The 14,865-nt window shown below is 43.3% G+C and overlaps 1 protein-coding gene across 1 annotated transcript in view; it reads right to left on the bottom strand.

Annotated features, from left to right (window-relative positions):
• LOC117520991 (centrosome and spindle pole-associated protein 1-like) overlaps nucleotides 1–14,865 on the bottom strand; it is a 143,046-nt gene that overhangs the window by 37,352 nt on the left and 90,829 nt on the right. The window contains exons 17-20 of the mRNA XM_034182326.1: nucleotides 12,813–12,925; nucleotides 12,355–12,504; nucleotides 9,917–10,045; nucleotides 88–213 (exon numbers count right to left, since the gene is read on the bottom strand). Of these exons, the coding sequence (XP_034038217.1) occupies nucleotides 88–213; nucleotides 9,917–10,045; nucleotides 12,355–12,504; nucleotides 12,813–12,925 (518 nt within the window). The remainder of the gene's footprint in view (nucleotides 1–87; nucleotides 214–9,916; nucleotides 10,046–12,354; nucleotides 12,505–12,812; nucleotides 12,926–14,865) is intronic.

The following is a 14,865-nucleotide window of genomic DNA, read 5'->3' as shown; positions in this document are numbered from 1 at the left end:
CACTGGCACTGTTTTGAATTTGACCTCAATCAAAACCTACAATCATTTTTCTGAATATTGCCAACACAGGGAAACATGGACTCCTACCTCTGCTCTTTGTAAACATGTGTGACTTTCAGACTGAGGAGTCAGGCGCCGGTTTTCTTGAGTGTTGGGTCTGGGACTGCATTTCTTCTGCACAGTGGGAATAGGAGGGGAGGGCAATCTCTGCATTTTAACACAAACAGCCCCCAGATTATGGTTAAATTATAAACCAAGATTTGATTTAGCCAAGACAATAATTGTTTTTTTAATTCCCGTCTCCCTCACAACTATGCAAGCATACAAACTGCATACAAACCAGATGAATAAGCCGGATTTAGTAGAGATCCAAGACCTTGGTAATGAAGGCAGTGATGATTTATGTGTACCCTTAGCTGTTCGTGCACAGAGCTTTGTCTGCTGCATCTATGATGACCTTCCATGGATTGGACTTGTGGAAGAAGTTTCAGAGGAATTTGTTGACTTCAGAATAAGATTTATGCACCCTCATGGACCAGCAAGAACATTTCATTGGCCATCAAAAGATGATTTGTGTTGGATTCAAGAAACTAATGTATGTTGTGTTGTAAGTACTCTATATCGGACATCATCTTCCACAAGAAACTACAGTATCTCCTGGGAGGACCTTTTCAGAATCTCCAGCCACTAATCAGAATAGCCTGTTGACATGGACTAGGATGGCTACTGCAGAAGATCTCCTTAAAAGACTTCAGGGCAAACTTTGGGCAGCACGGTGGATTAGTGGTTAGCACGGTTGCATCATAACAAGAAGGTCATGGGATCAATTCCCACCCATGGCTGTTCTGTATGAAGTTCGCACGTTCTCTCCGTGTTTGCGTGGGTTCCCTCCGGGTGCTCCAGCTTCCTCCCACATCCAAAAGACATGGAAAGCCTGGGTCCCACCGAATAATGAAGGATGAATAATGAGCCACGCATGGGCGTGTCAGTGATTATTCAAAGAATGACCCACATTTTCATCTATCACATATCCACTATGCCTCTGTACCCCACATGTGCCACGTAGCAGCCTCTAGTGAGGTACAACCGACCTGTCACTAGAGCCTTGAATGGTTCACATCAGCCACAATAAGCCACGTAGTGCTGTGATAGCACCAAGATAACGCCATGTTGGTGCACGTTTAGACATGGGTTTGGTCCAAACCTCCAACCCTGCCACACCTGGTCCCTTTAAAATGTGGGTTTTCAATTCACAGATTTACAGCAGCATTTAAAGATGTCACAATTTTTAAATGCAGTCCAAAAATAGACACTCTAGTACAGGCCCACGGTTGTGAGCTGTGCGCCAGGCTGCTGTCCACCTGTATTGCACCAGACCAACTAGAACCGAACCAAGGGTTCCTGGAGAGCCGCCTCTGTGCTCCTTGCTGGCTCCACTCGCTGGCTTTATTTCTTCTGTGGCTTAAACACACACACACCATAATCCCACTATAAACTTTGTGTTCGTCCGTTTATTTCTGCAAAATCGCTCTTTTGCGCGCGTGCCACTGTTCCATTCCTGGATAGCCACCTCTGTGCTCAGTCTCACTGGCTTAAAATCCATCCGTGGCTTGCTGGCTTTATTTTTTTCCCTGACTTTAAACACAGTCATTTTTACACTGTGATCACTTTTAATTTTGTATTTGTCCATTTATTTCTGCAAAAGAACTCATTTACGCGCGGTGCCGTTCTGCATACACAATGAGGTGGCCGCTTTATTATATACACCTGTGGATCATTTAAAAAAAAAAAAAATATATATATATATATATATATATATACATACATACATACTCAACAAAAATATAAACGCAACACTTTTGGTTTTGCTCCCGTTTTGTATGAAATGAACTCAAAGATCTAAAACTTTTTCCACATACACAATATCACCATTTCCCTCAAATATTGTTCACAAACCAGTCTAAATCTGTGATAGTGAGCACTTCTCCTTTGCTGAGATAATCCATCCCACCTCACTCACAGGTGTGCCATATCAAGATGCTGATTAGACACCATGATTAGTGCACAGGTGTGCCTTAGACTGCCCACAATAAAAGGCCACTCTGAAAGGTGCAGTTTTGGTTTACTGGGTTGGGATACCAGTCAGTATCTGGTGTGAACACCATTTGCCTCATGCAGTGCAACACATCTCCTTCGCATAGAGTTGATCAGGTTGTCAATTGTGGCCTGTGGAATGTTGGTCCACTCCTCTTCAATGGCTGTGCGAAGTTGCTGGATACTGGCAGGAACTGGTACACGCTGTCGTATACGCCGGTCCAGAGCATCCCAAACATGCTCAATGGGTGACATGTCCAGTGAGTATGCCGGCCATGCAAGAACTGGGACATTTTCAGCTTCCAAGAATTGTGTACAGATCCTTGCAACATGGGGCCGTGCATTATCCTGCTGCAACATGAGGTGATGTTCTTGGATGTATGGCACAACAATGGGCCTCAGGATCTCGTCACGGTATCTCTGTGCATTCAAAATGCCATCAATAAAATGCACCTGTGTTCTTCGTCCATAACAGACGCCTGCCCATACCATAACCCCACCGCCAACATGGGCCACTCGATCCACAACATTGACATCAGAAAACCGCTCACCCACACGAAGCCACACACGCTGTCTGCCATCTGCCCTGGACAGTGTGAACCGGGATTCATCCGTGAAGAGAACACCTCTCCGACGTGCCAAATGCCAGCGAATGTGAGCATTTGCCCACTCAAGTCGGTTACGACGATGAACTGGAGTCAGGTCGAGACCCCGATGAGGACAACGAGCATGCATATGAGCTTCCCTGAGACGGTTTCTGACAGTTTGTGCAGAAATTCTTTGGTTATGCAAACCGATTGTTCCAGCAGCTGTCCGAGTGGCTGGTCCCAGACGATCTTGGAGGTGAACATGCTGGATGTGGAGGTCCTGGGCTGGTGTGGTTACACATGGTCTGCGGTTGTGAGGCTGGTTGGATGTACTGCCAAATTCTCTGAAACGCCTTTGGAGATGGCTTATGGTAGAGAAATGAACATTCGATACACAAGCAACAGCTCTGGTTGACGTTCCTGCTGTCAGCATGCCAATTGCATGCTCCCTCAAATCTTGCGACATCTGTGGCATTGTGCTGTGTGATAAAACTGCACCTTTCAGAGTGGCCTTTTATTGTGGGCAGTCTAAGGCACACCTGTGCACTAATCATGGTGTCTAATCAGCATCTTGATATGGCATACCTGTGAGGTGGGATGGATTATCTCAGCAAAGGAGAAGTGCTCACTATCACAGATTTACACTGGTTTGTGAACAATATTTGAGGGAAATGGTGATACTGTGTATGTGGAAAAAGTTTTAGATCTTTGAGTTCATCTCATACAAAATGGGAGCAAAACCAAAAGTGTTGCGTTTATATTTTTGTTGTGTATATATATATATATATTTTTTTAATTTCTTCCGCAGCTTACAAGTCACCATGATACAACTTTTAACTTTGTGTTATGTTTTCAAAATCGGTCTTTTGCGCACTCTACTCCTGTGTTGCAGCACAGCTTCTGCTCTGCTTTTAGCGGCTCCACTGGAGTTATTATCTTCCATGGCTTTAAACACACATCCACTTTCATGCAGTCACAAAATTTTAACTTTGTGTTCATCCAATACTGACTGAAAAATCACTCTTTTGTGAGCTGGCGTTTTGCCTAAATGTTCGTTTGAAGTGTGATGATGAGTCACTGCCTCAGTGCGTCAGTGCACACACACAGCAGAGCTCATGTGGTCCATTAACAAGATATTAAATCAACATATTTTTACATACAACAGACATCAACATACAGCAGACATACTTTTACAGCTAGGAACAGTATTATCAAGCTATAAAAAACATTAAAAATAGTTACCTTAAGCTGTTCACAATATATTCCACATGGAGCAGAAAAGAGAGGAAAAAAGCATCCAGATGAACCAGTCCTCTGTGATTCCAGAAGTGATTAGAGGTGTTTTCAGCATCCAAGGTTTGGCAGAAAATAATTAATCCACTACAAAATAATTATTTTATATAGAGTCCAGCGCACAGAGCAGGTGGAATTGTGTGTGCAAGAGGCGAGCCACTCCAAAAATAGCTTCTCAGGTCCTGCGTAACTGCCAGGTGCACGGATAATGGGCTTTTAGCAGACTCGTAAGCACCATGCAAATGCCTCTAAGCCATCGCAGTAACTCGTACACAAACTGCGCCACGCTGCTGTTGCTGAATTTTGAACTTCTTGAAATTAGCGCCACACTCAGAGAGGAGCCTCGTTAACTGAAGATAACGCCTCTAAGAGCCACTCAGAGCCATGAAACTCCCACGATAGTTGAAGAAAACCCTCTCGTAGCAAAGAAAACATGCTGCGTGGCTCCTTCTTCATCCTTCATTATTCGGTGGGACCCAGGCTTAAGTTAAGTGAACTGGAAACTGGATAATTGTCCAGGTGTCCCTTGTAAAAGAGATCTCCATCTCAATGGGACTAACCTGTTTAAATACAGTAAAGGTTAAATTTAAGTTTAGGATTATGTACATACCTCAATAACTGTTTTGACAGTTTTCCTGATATTCAGGAACTGATCTGAGCAGATTTATAGACAAGTTAATGTTACTAGTGGCTTTTGTATGTAGAAAATACAGGGACACTGACTTTAGCAACAGGTATGCCAACTTCAATTTCAAATTGCTTGAAAGCTAAAAATGTTATTTTTATATGTTATACAGAACATATGGGGCTGCAATTTCCATTAGAGTATCGCAATGTAATTTGTCCCAATTTGTCAATTTCAAGGTCAAAAAGTAGGTAAAAAAGTCATCATGCCTAAATATTCTCAGATCAAATATCTGATTTGGATTCCTTATGTAAAATACTTTCCAAAGATACCTTATGTTTGAAAATCAGACCACTGCTTTTTTTTTTTTTGCTTTTTTTTTAGTTATGGTCATTTGAATTTCAGTGGCACGGTCCTTTTTCACAAAAAAGTAAAATAATAAATGGCAATACCACAGGAGCCGTTACTCTGAGCTGAAATTTAAAAATTTACATTTTCCCAACAAGGACAACATACACACCAAATTTAATCAAAATCTGTGTGTGTGTGTGGGGGGGGGGGGCATAATCACATTTTTTTGGGTGTGATCTCAGATGGAATGACAGATTTAACAAATAATATAATGTAACTGTAGGAGGTCTATTAGAAAAGTATCCGACCTTATTATTTTTTTAAAAACCATATGGATTTGAATCACGTGTGATTGCGTCAGACAAGCTTGAACCCTCCGTGCACATGTGTGAGTTTTTTCATGCCTGTCGGTTGCGTCATTCACCTGTGAGCAGGCTTTGAGTGAGGTGTGGTCCACCCCTCTCGTCTATTTTATTGCAAATAAATGTCTGAACGATTTGGAGCTTTGCTGCATCAATTTTTTTCCAGAAACTGTGAGAGACCTCCAGGTGGACACCGTTCGAAAAATTAATATGGCTTTCAGGGACGATTTTATGGGGATTACACAGATTAAGCAGTGTTACTGCTGCTTTAAGGACTGCCCACAACTCCTGAGAGCGCGGCACGCTTCCAGCCCCCATCGACAGGCTGACACCCCGCTGGAACAACCAGATCATTTCCAACGTGAAGGCTTTGTTGATCCGGGACCTCGTCTGACTTTCACAAAAAGGCAGAAGATGTGGACATCAGCACTTTTTCCGGCACATTCCACCGTTACAGGAGTTTTTTGCCAGAACATGTCCTGTGAGGCTTCATCACGGCGTTTCTTTGCGCCGAGCGGCTGCACCGCGACGCGCGGTGGAGCCGCTTCTCTTTCCATGACAAAAACTCCTGTAACAGTGAAATGTGCCGTTCGTTTTTAAACTGGACGCTGTCTTGATCCGGTATATCATCTGACTAGCACAGGAATTGTGAAAAGATGTGGACATCAGCACTTTTTCGGCACATTAAGACAAACGTGCGGAGGAGTTCCGTGCGTCGCGGTGCAGCCGCTCGGCGCAAAGAAACGCCGTGATGAAGGCTCACGGGCCATGTTCTGGCATGTCCAGCTCATGCACAATCACAATCGGATATTCACACGACTGGAAAGCAACCGGAATCCGTCTGAAATTCACCTGAAAGCCGTCCTGTGAGACCAACACCGAGGTGGTTTTGTCCCGCGTAATGAACGGCTCCGTGGCGCGTCCCTCCACTTTTCTTTCCATGAAAAAAACTCCTGTAATGGTGGAATGTGCCAGAAAAAGTGCTGATGTCCACATCTTCTGCCTTTTTGTGAAAGTCAGACGAGGTCCCGGATAAACAAAGCCTTCACGTTGGAAATGATCTGGTTGTTTCAGCGGGGTGTCAGCCTGTCGATGGGGGCTGGGAGCGTGCCGCGCTCTCAGGAGTTGTGGGCCGTCCTTAAAGCGGCAGTAACACTCCTTAATCTGTTTAATCCCCATAAAATCGTCCCTGAAAGCCATATTAATTTTTCGAATGGTGTCCACCTGGAGGTCTCTCACAGTTTCTGGAAAAAAATTGATGCAGCAAAGCTCCAAATCGTTCAGACATTTATTCGCAATAAAAATCCGCCGAGAGGGTGGACCAGTGCTCACACAAAGCCTGCTCACAGGTAAATGACGCAACCGACAGGCATGAAAAAACTCACGCATGCGCACGAGGGTTCAAGCTTGTCTGACGCAATCACACGTGATTCAAATCCATATGGTTTTTAAAAAATAATAAGGTTGGATACTTTTCTAATAGACTTCATAAGTATGACATGACAAAAATGAATACATTTATACAATAAAAAAATAAGAACACAAAGTATATGAATATGGAATACAGCATGAAATATTCTCTGCAGGATGCACTGTAAAATAATAGCCACATAGGAAGAACGGCCGTGATATCCTGTAGGGGGTGCTATGGGTGTACTGGAAACAATGCAATACGTGATCCGGTCTCAACACAACCAGGGCAGGAACTGTTTCTGTATCACATTGGAGGTAATGATTTAGTGGTTAAGCATTTGGCTTCAGACCAGAGGATCCTTGGTTCAAAACCCAGCCAGACAGGAAAATCACTAAGGCCCCTTGGGCAAGGTCCATAACCTCTTAAACCCTAGAGTCCATAAATTTGGTGACTTACCCTGTTTTGGAACATTTGAACACTCATAACTAACCAATGCTGACACCAACATACACTTATTATACATCAACATGTCAAGCGAAGTCTCCTCTACAAAAGTATCGATTTCAATCACATATCAACTAACCATAGCTGAAATGGCACTGGAGAAATCCCACTTTGGTGACTGCTGTTCGGGGATGATGTGGTTCTGCTGGCTTTAAACTGTGACCCCCGATGAGCACTGGGCACGTTTGAGGCCAAGCATGAAGCAATGGAGAGGAGGATCAGTACCTCCAAATCTGAGACCACATACCTCATACCACACTCATACCTCTCAGAAAAGTCAATCAATCAATCAATTTTATTTATATAGCGCCAAATCACAACAAACAGTTGCCCCAAGGCGCTTTATATTGTAAGGCAAGGCCATACAATAATTACGTAAAAACCCCAACGGTCAAAACGACCCCCTGTGAGCAAGCACTTGGCGACAGTGGGAAGGGAAAAGTCCCTTTTAACAGGAAGAAACCTCCAGCAGAACCAGGCTCAGGGAAGGGCAGTCTTCTGCTGGGACTGGTTGGGGCTGAGGGAGAGAACCAGGAAAAAGACATGCTGTGGAGGGGAGCAGAGATCAATCACTAATAATTAAATGCAGAGTGGTGCATACAGAGCAAAAAGAGAAAGAAACACTCAGTGCATCATGGGAACCCCCCAGCAGTCTAAGTCTATAGCAGCATAACTAAGGGATGGTTCAGGGTCACCTGATCCAGCCCTAACTATAAGCTTTAGCAAAAAGGAAAGTTTTAAGCCTAATCTTAAAAGTCTTGGGAAAGTTTCTGCCACAAGTGAAGGAATTTATATATTTCAGGGTCTTGTTCACAAGTGGAGGTTAAGATGGAGCATGAGATCAATACACTGACTGGGGCTGCGTATGAGTTCCTGCAGACGCTGTACCAGACCGTTGTGGTGAAGAAAGACCTGAGCCAGAAGGCAAGAGTCTCAGTTAACCAGTCAATTTATACTCCAGACTTCACCTGCGGTCATGAACTTTGTGCAATGACTGAAAGAACAAGGTCGCAGATACAAGCGGCAGAAATGAACCTCCTCCATGTGTCTGGGCTTAAACACAGGGTGATAAGATCTAATATATAGTAGTGTTCAGAATAATAGTAGTGCTATGTGACTAAAAAGATTAATCCAGGTTTTGAGTATATTTCTTATTGTTACATGGGAAACAAGGTACCAGTAGATTCAGTAGATTCTCACAAATTCAACAAGACCAAGCATTCATGATATGCACACTCTTAAGGCTATGAAATTGGGCTATTAGTAAAAAAAAAATGTAGAAAAGGGGGTGTTCACAATAATAGTAGTGTGGCATTCAGTCAGTGAGTTCGGCAATTTTGTGGAACAAACAGGTACGAATCAGGTGTCCCCTATTTAAGGATGAAGCCAGCACCTGTTGAACATGCCTTTCTCTTTGAAAGCCTGAGGAAAATGGGACATTCAAGACATTGTTCAGAAGAACAGCATAGTTTGATATTATAGGCTGTTCATCTAAAATGATCTCCAATGCTTTAAAATGGACAAAAAACCAGAGACGTGTGGAAGAAAACGGAAAACAACCATCAAAATGGATAGAAAAATAATCAGAATGGCGAAGGCCCACCCATTGATCAGCTCCAGGATGATCAAAGACAGTCTGGAGTTACCTGTAAGTGCTGCGACAGAAGACGCCTGTGTGAAGCTAATTTATTTGCAAGAATCCCCTGCAAAGTCCCTCTGTTAAATAAAAGACATGTGCAGAAGAGGTTACAATTTGCCAAAGAACACATCAACTGGCCTAAAGAGATGGAGGAATAGTTTGCAGACTGATGAGAGTAAAATTGTTCTTTTTGGGTCCAAGGGCCGCAGACAGTTTGTGAGACGACCCCCAAACTCTGAATTCAAGCCACAGTTGACAGTGAAGACAGTGAAGCACGGTGGTGCAAGCATCATGATATGGGCATGTTTCTCCTACTATGGTGTTGGGCCTATATATCGCATACCAGGTATCATGGATCAGTTTGGATATATCAAAATACTTGAAGAGGTCATGTTGCCTTATGCTGAAAAGGACATGCCCTTGAAATGGGTGTTTCAACAAGACAATGACCCAAGCACACTAGTAAATGAGCAAAATCTTTGTTCCAAACCAACAAAATTAATGCCTCGCAGATGTGAAGAAATCATGAAAAACTGTGGTTATACAACTAAATACTAGTTTAGTGATTCACAGGATTGCTAAAAAAGCAGTTTGAACATAATAGTTTTGAGTTTGTAGCGTCAACAGCAGATGCTACTATTATTGTGAACACCCCCGTTTCTACTTTTTTTTTTACTAATAGCCCAATTTCATAGCCTTAAGAGTGTGCATATCATGAATGCTTGGTCTTGTTGGATTTGTGAGAATCTACTGAATCTACTGGTACCTTGTTTCCCATGTAACAATAAAAAAATATACTTAAAACCTGGATTAATCTTTTTAGTCACATAGCACTACTATTATTCTGAACACTACAGGAAGGACTGAGTAGAGCCACTGCTTCTTCACATCGAAAGGAGCTAGCTGAGGTGATTCTGGCATCTGGTGTGGAAGTGTTTGGTTGTGGACTCAGTTGCTGTTGCTTTAAATGTTGTGAAGTGACAATGAGCAGGTGTTTTTTTTTGTTTTTTTGTTTTTTTCAGTGACCGCAGACTTTGATGAACTAACCTGCTCCAGAGGCCTCTCATACTGTTTTCTCAGTGCTTCATTCTTCTCTTCACTTTCCCTCTTCTTCTTTTCTGCCTCCTTTTTCCAGTGCTGAGTCATATGAATCACCTCCTCAGTTTTAGCCTCGCGCTGAGAACAGAAGCAAATGATCAAGTAGGTGCAGGAACAACGGCAGCCATCTGGCAGAAAGAGGCCTTTGCCATCCCATCTATACTGTATCCATGGGGACCGCCACTTCACACACACACCCCCTTCCATGATTACACAACTGTACATATACTGAGGTCCATAAATGGTTGGGTAGTGATATAATTTTTGTAACTTTGCCAACACATTGGAGTTTAAATGAAATATTCAAAGCCTGTAGTAGACTGCAGCCTAATCTTTTAAGGGGTTCAACAAAATTGTCACATTAACCAAATAGGAATTACAGCATCAGAATATCAGGATGGGGAACCTGACATCTAGCACCATAACCATGAACACGGGCAGAACACAGAGGTGTGTGCTCAGTCTGACACTCTTCAGACCCAGGACTGTGTCCCCACTCACTCCTCCAACTCGATAAAGTTTGCCAACAACACTATGGTGGGTAGGCCTGATCATGGACAATGAGACCTGGCACAGAGAGGAGGTCAAACACCTGACAGAGTGGTGTGTTGACAACGACCGGGGGCCTCATGTACAAAGTGTGCTTACGCACAAAACCTGGCATAAGTCTGTCTCCACGCCAACGTTCAGATGTATCAAAAGTAAAATGACAGTGGAAATGTGTGGTGCGTCACGCAAAAATCCTGGCTGGCATACACACGTTTCCACAGCTATTGTTCCACTGCCGACACATAGAGGTGATGCTGGGACGCCATTAATAGTGTGACATCATGAATTCGTCAGAGTGCTGTGCAATTAACACACCCACGTGTTTGCAATTATATGGCTGGATATAAAACAATGTGCAAAGTGCTGCAGAAAATGGCACGATCACAGTGGCTGCGTTAGAATCAGAGGACATTGCAAATGGTGCATTTTGATGTGCACGTGTATTCAGGGAACACAAGGATTTACTTGCAAATGACAATAATAACTGGAGTTGCATGCAGAACAGCGGCTATCCTGCAGCACAATACTGCGAGGAGCCAGGCGGTTGTCTGACCCCACACAGGTGCTGAACATGCTGGGCTTCCTGGAAACAGGGGCATTCCAGCGTGAGCTGGCTGATCAGTCAGAAGTGTGCCAGTCAACCTTGAGCCGAGCCATGCTGAATGTGTCTTAGGTCCCTGCTTTTCTCCCTTTATATAGCACCCCTTGGGCACATATTGCGGGATTTTGGGATTACCTTTCACTGCTATGCTGATGATACTCAGTTATACATGCCGATAACTGCTGGTAATCTCATTCACATAAAATCCTTAGATCTCATTCACATAAAATCCTTAGATTGCCTTCCATCAGTGAGATGTTGGATGTCTAGAAACTTCCTACTTTTAAACTCTGATAAGACTGAAAAGATTGGTTCTTGGTCCATTGAGACATAGACATCGATTTGACCAGTTCACGCTTAGCCTAGCCTCATGTGCCATACATCACACTGACAAAGTGAGGAACCTTGGGGTAATTCTTGAGCCTACGTTGTCCTTTGACCTCCGTTGGAAGCCTTAAGGACAAGTTGGAACATGTCCAGCTGTTAAACAATTTCTCAGATACTCACTCAACTGAAAGCCACCAAAAGCCGCCTGGATTTTACAAATGGTTATCAACACGGAGGTGTTTTTCCTGTGGCGGGCGCGCTGTGCCGGCTGTGAGCCGACGCACCAATCCGTCCGCACGTATTTCATTAAAAAAAAAATCTCCTTTAACAGTGGAATGTCCGGATAAACTGTTGATCCTGACCTCTTCTGAAAGTTCTCTGTTCTCTCACGACGTCCTGGGTCAACAGAGGCTTAAATTTGGAGGTTTTCAGCTTGAAACAGGATGACGACGTCGCCTCGGAGCGCTGCGCGACGTCCCGTTCCGTGGGAAGTCCTTACAGCGATAGAAACAATCCAAAATCTCTCATCAGCCGTTAAAATTTTCACCAAAAACCAGCTTAATTTGTCGAATGGTGTCCACTCGGATGTGCCTCATAGTTTTTGAAAAAATTTTGATGAAGCACAGCGCCAGTCTCTCAGCAACTTCTCAGACAATGAAAATCCGACAAGGGGGCTGGACCACTCCTCCCACAAGGCGTGCTCACAGGCGAATGACGTCACCGACAGGCGTGGAAAAACTCACGTATGCGCACGAAGGTTCAAGCTTGGTTGACGTAAAAACATATGAATCAAATCCATATAGTTTTTTTAAAAAATAAAAAGGTAGGATACTTTTCTAATAGACCTCGTACAGCAAATCAAAACAAATGTAAATGAGTAAAACCATGCTGCTCCTTGTTTTCAGCTCACCTTCATTTTCTCCCTTCGTTTCTTCTCTAGTTCCTCCTCGTACTCCTTCGTGATACGAGCCGTCTGCTCAGCCCACACAGTCTCTAATCTTTCATCTTCGAGTCTGGCCTGTTCCCGCTCCTCTGCCTTTTTACGTTTTGTGTCCTCAATCTTCAAACAAAATAAGACAATAAAAATTACACCAAAAAATGGCAAAACACCTTTACACTTCAGACTAGACATCCGTGGTTGAGATAATTAAATAACCCATGATAACAGACCGTCTAAATTAGAACCAAAAAAGTGCATTCTTTTGGTTCCAGTAGTTCAGCTCAGTAAATAATTTAACTGACAAGGAAAACTTTTCATTTGGGAGAAGACTTCATCATTTAATTCAGCTGGTGAGATGACCTGGAACCAGAACCCATAAAATGTTGGCTCTTAATGACACACAGTTTGAAATAAAGTTACTAAATTACCTGCTGCCTGAGGGAAGCCAAATACTCCTCCTGCTGCTGGAGCTTCTGCTGGGGGGACTGGCTGGATAACTCACTGCCAATGGCAAAGCGGGGGATTTGCACAAGGTTGGAATCTACACACAGAAGAAAACATCATGAATAAATTCTCCTGTCAGCCCTTCCATTTCACTGTAGTGTTGAATTTTTATTTTTTTGTCATTTAAAGATGTCCTGTGGTGGACTGGCGGCCTGTCCAGGGTGGACCCCGCCAGGATACGCTCCAGTCCCAGTGACCTTTAATTGGACGAGGATGAGTTCAGAAAATGGATGGATGGATATCATTTCAAGCCAAACAAAAACAATCATACCACAAAGGACAACATTACCATGTATACAGTTTCAGGCCTTTATCATTGGGACACACCTCTCTCTCTCATGCACATGCTTCTTCTGAGCTGTGGGGCAGTCCAACAGCTCCCTGATTTAACAAAAACTGAACTTAACACAGAAACACTGTTACTGTCAGATCTGAGACAAGTGGCCTGTAATCTGTTTGTGCGCTTACCTTCAAGGACAGTGACTGAGCATTAGGGACATTTTAAACAGTGGCCACAACACTTCCAAATCAAGACCAACATGAACCAATCAACATCAGCAGCAGAAAACACAAATGGAAAAAAAAAAAAAAAGCCATTCAACACCAGGTGAACTGATGCAGATGATTTTTGTATTTGGGCATGATCAGCCACTGTAACGTTTAATTCATACAAAAGTGTGAGGGGTAACTTCTCAACATCAACTGTCTGTGTGTGTTTGAGGGCCAACCTGTTCTTTGTACCTCAAAGCAAGTTGTCTTTCAAACTGCTTTTCACTCTATTTCAGACTTCTTGTTATCTGTACCTACAATACAGTAAAACTCGCACATAATGGATTCAGGTGGACCAGCAAATTTTGTGCACTATAATGAAAACCATGTATAAAACGGACAAAATCCGCTATATGTATGCAACAGATTAGTTACAGTCAGGAGGCACCAAACGATCTACGGGGAATCCCCAGGACCAATTAGGCTTACATATTTCCTTGATTAAACATCTGAGCCTGCATCATTTAATGGCCGGGTCAAAACTTTGTCTGAAAAAATAAACGCCTGCCTTAAATAAGCACTGGGCCTTACGCGCATTAAAAAGGATTACATTTGGTCGAGTCACTCTTTTTTTTCTAAGTCTGCTGCTGAGTAGTACTTTAAAATCCTGAAGCCTGATTTATGCTTCTACAACTGTGGCCATTTAGCAGGTGCACGTGAAGCAATGGGGAGGGTTCGCAGCCACGCAGAAGCCTCTGATCTAAAGCGGTTGTCTTTGGTTTTCTACACCCAGGGCTTTAGGTTAGTCGCACAACATTATCCATCTAATCTCCTTTCACAGACAGCTAAACTTGTAGATTAGCCGTTTTATGTTAGTCGATGATTTTCAGGGTCACAGCGGCCTCGCGAGTGTTGTTGCCAAGAAATGCTTCCAATGTGCAACAGCTTTGATTACTTCCGAGTTGGTCCATCTGCTACAAACATGGCTGAGTCTACCGCAGCAGAGGAGAAGTGCTCCCAACCTCGGATTCCGTAAATATCTCCAATTGATTATTCCAGTCCCGAACACCCACTCCCACCGCAAATCTCTCCTTCCTTCCTTCTACATCAAGTTGAGGTAAAACACTGAAGTTTTGTTGACTAAAATAAGATTAGCCTGCTCTGTACCAGGCTAAAAACTTTAATCGGGTAACACTAAACTTTAACTGACTAAGCACTTTGTGCAATGATGTCAAAAGATGAGTCGACTAAGTGAATTTAGTCCACTAAACACAATTAGACTGCTTATGAAACCGGGCCCAGGGGCATGTGTGCAACATAACACCATATTACAGGTGCAGGCAGCAAGCAGCATTTTGTTAATAATCACTGGCCTTGAATAAAGGCCTGCCTCGTTTAGGCCCCGGGGCTGAACACAGTTTAAAAAAAAAATGCCCTGACTTTTAATCAAGGAAATACAGTACCCACTTTGCTGGAATCGGCGAGAGT

Source organism: Thalassophryne amazonica, chromosome 11, assembly GCF_902500255.1.
Source record: "Thalassophryne amazonica chromosome 11, fThaAma1.1, whole genome shotgun sequence".
NCBI lineage: Eukaryota > Metazoa > Chordata > Actinopteri > Batrachoidiformes > Batrachoididae > Thalassophryne > Thalassophryne amazonica.
The sequence above is the reverse complement of the archived record's forward strand: the minus strand, read 5'-3'. Positions and strand labels throughout refer to the sequence as shown.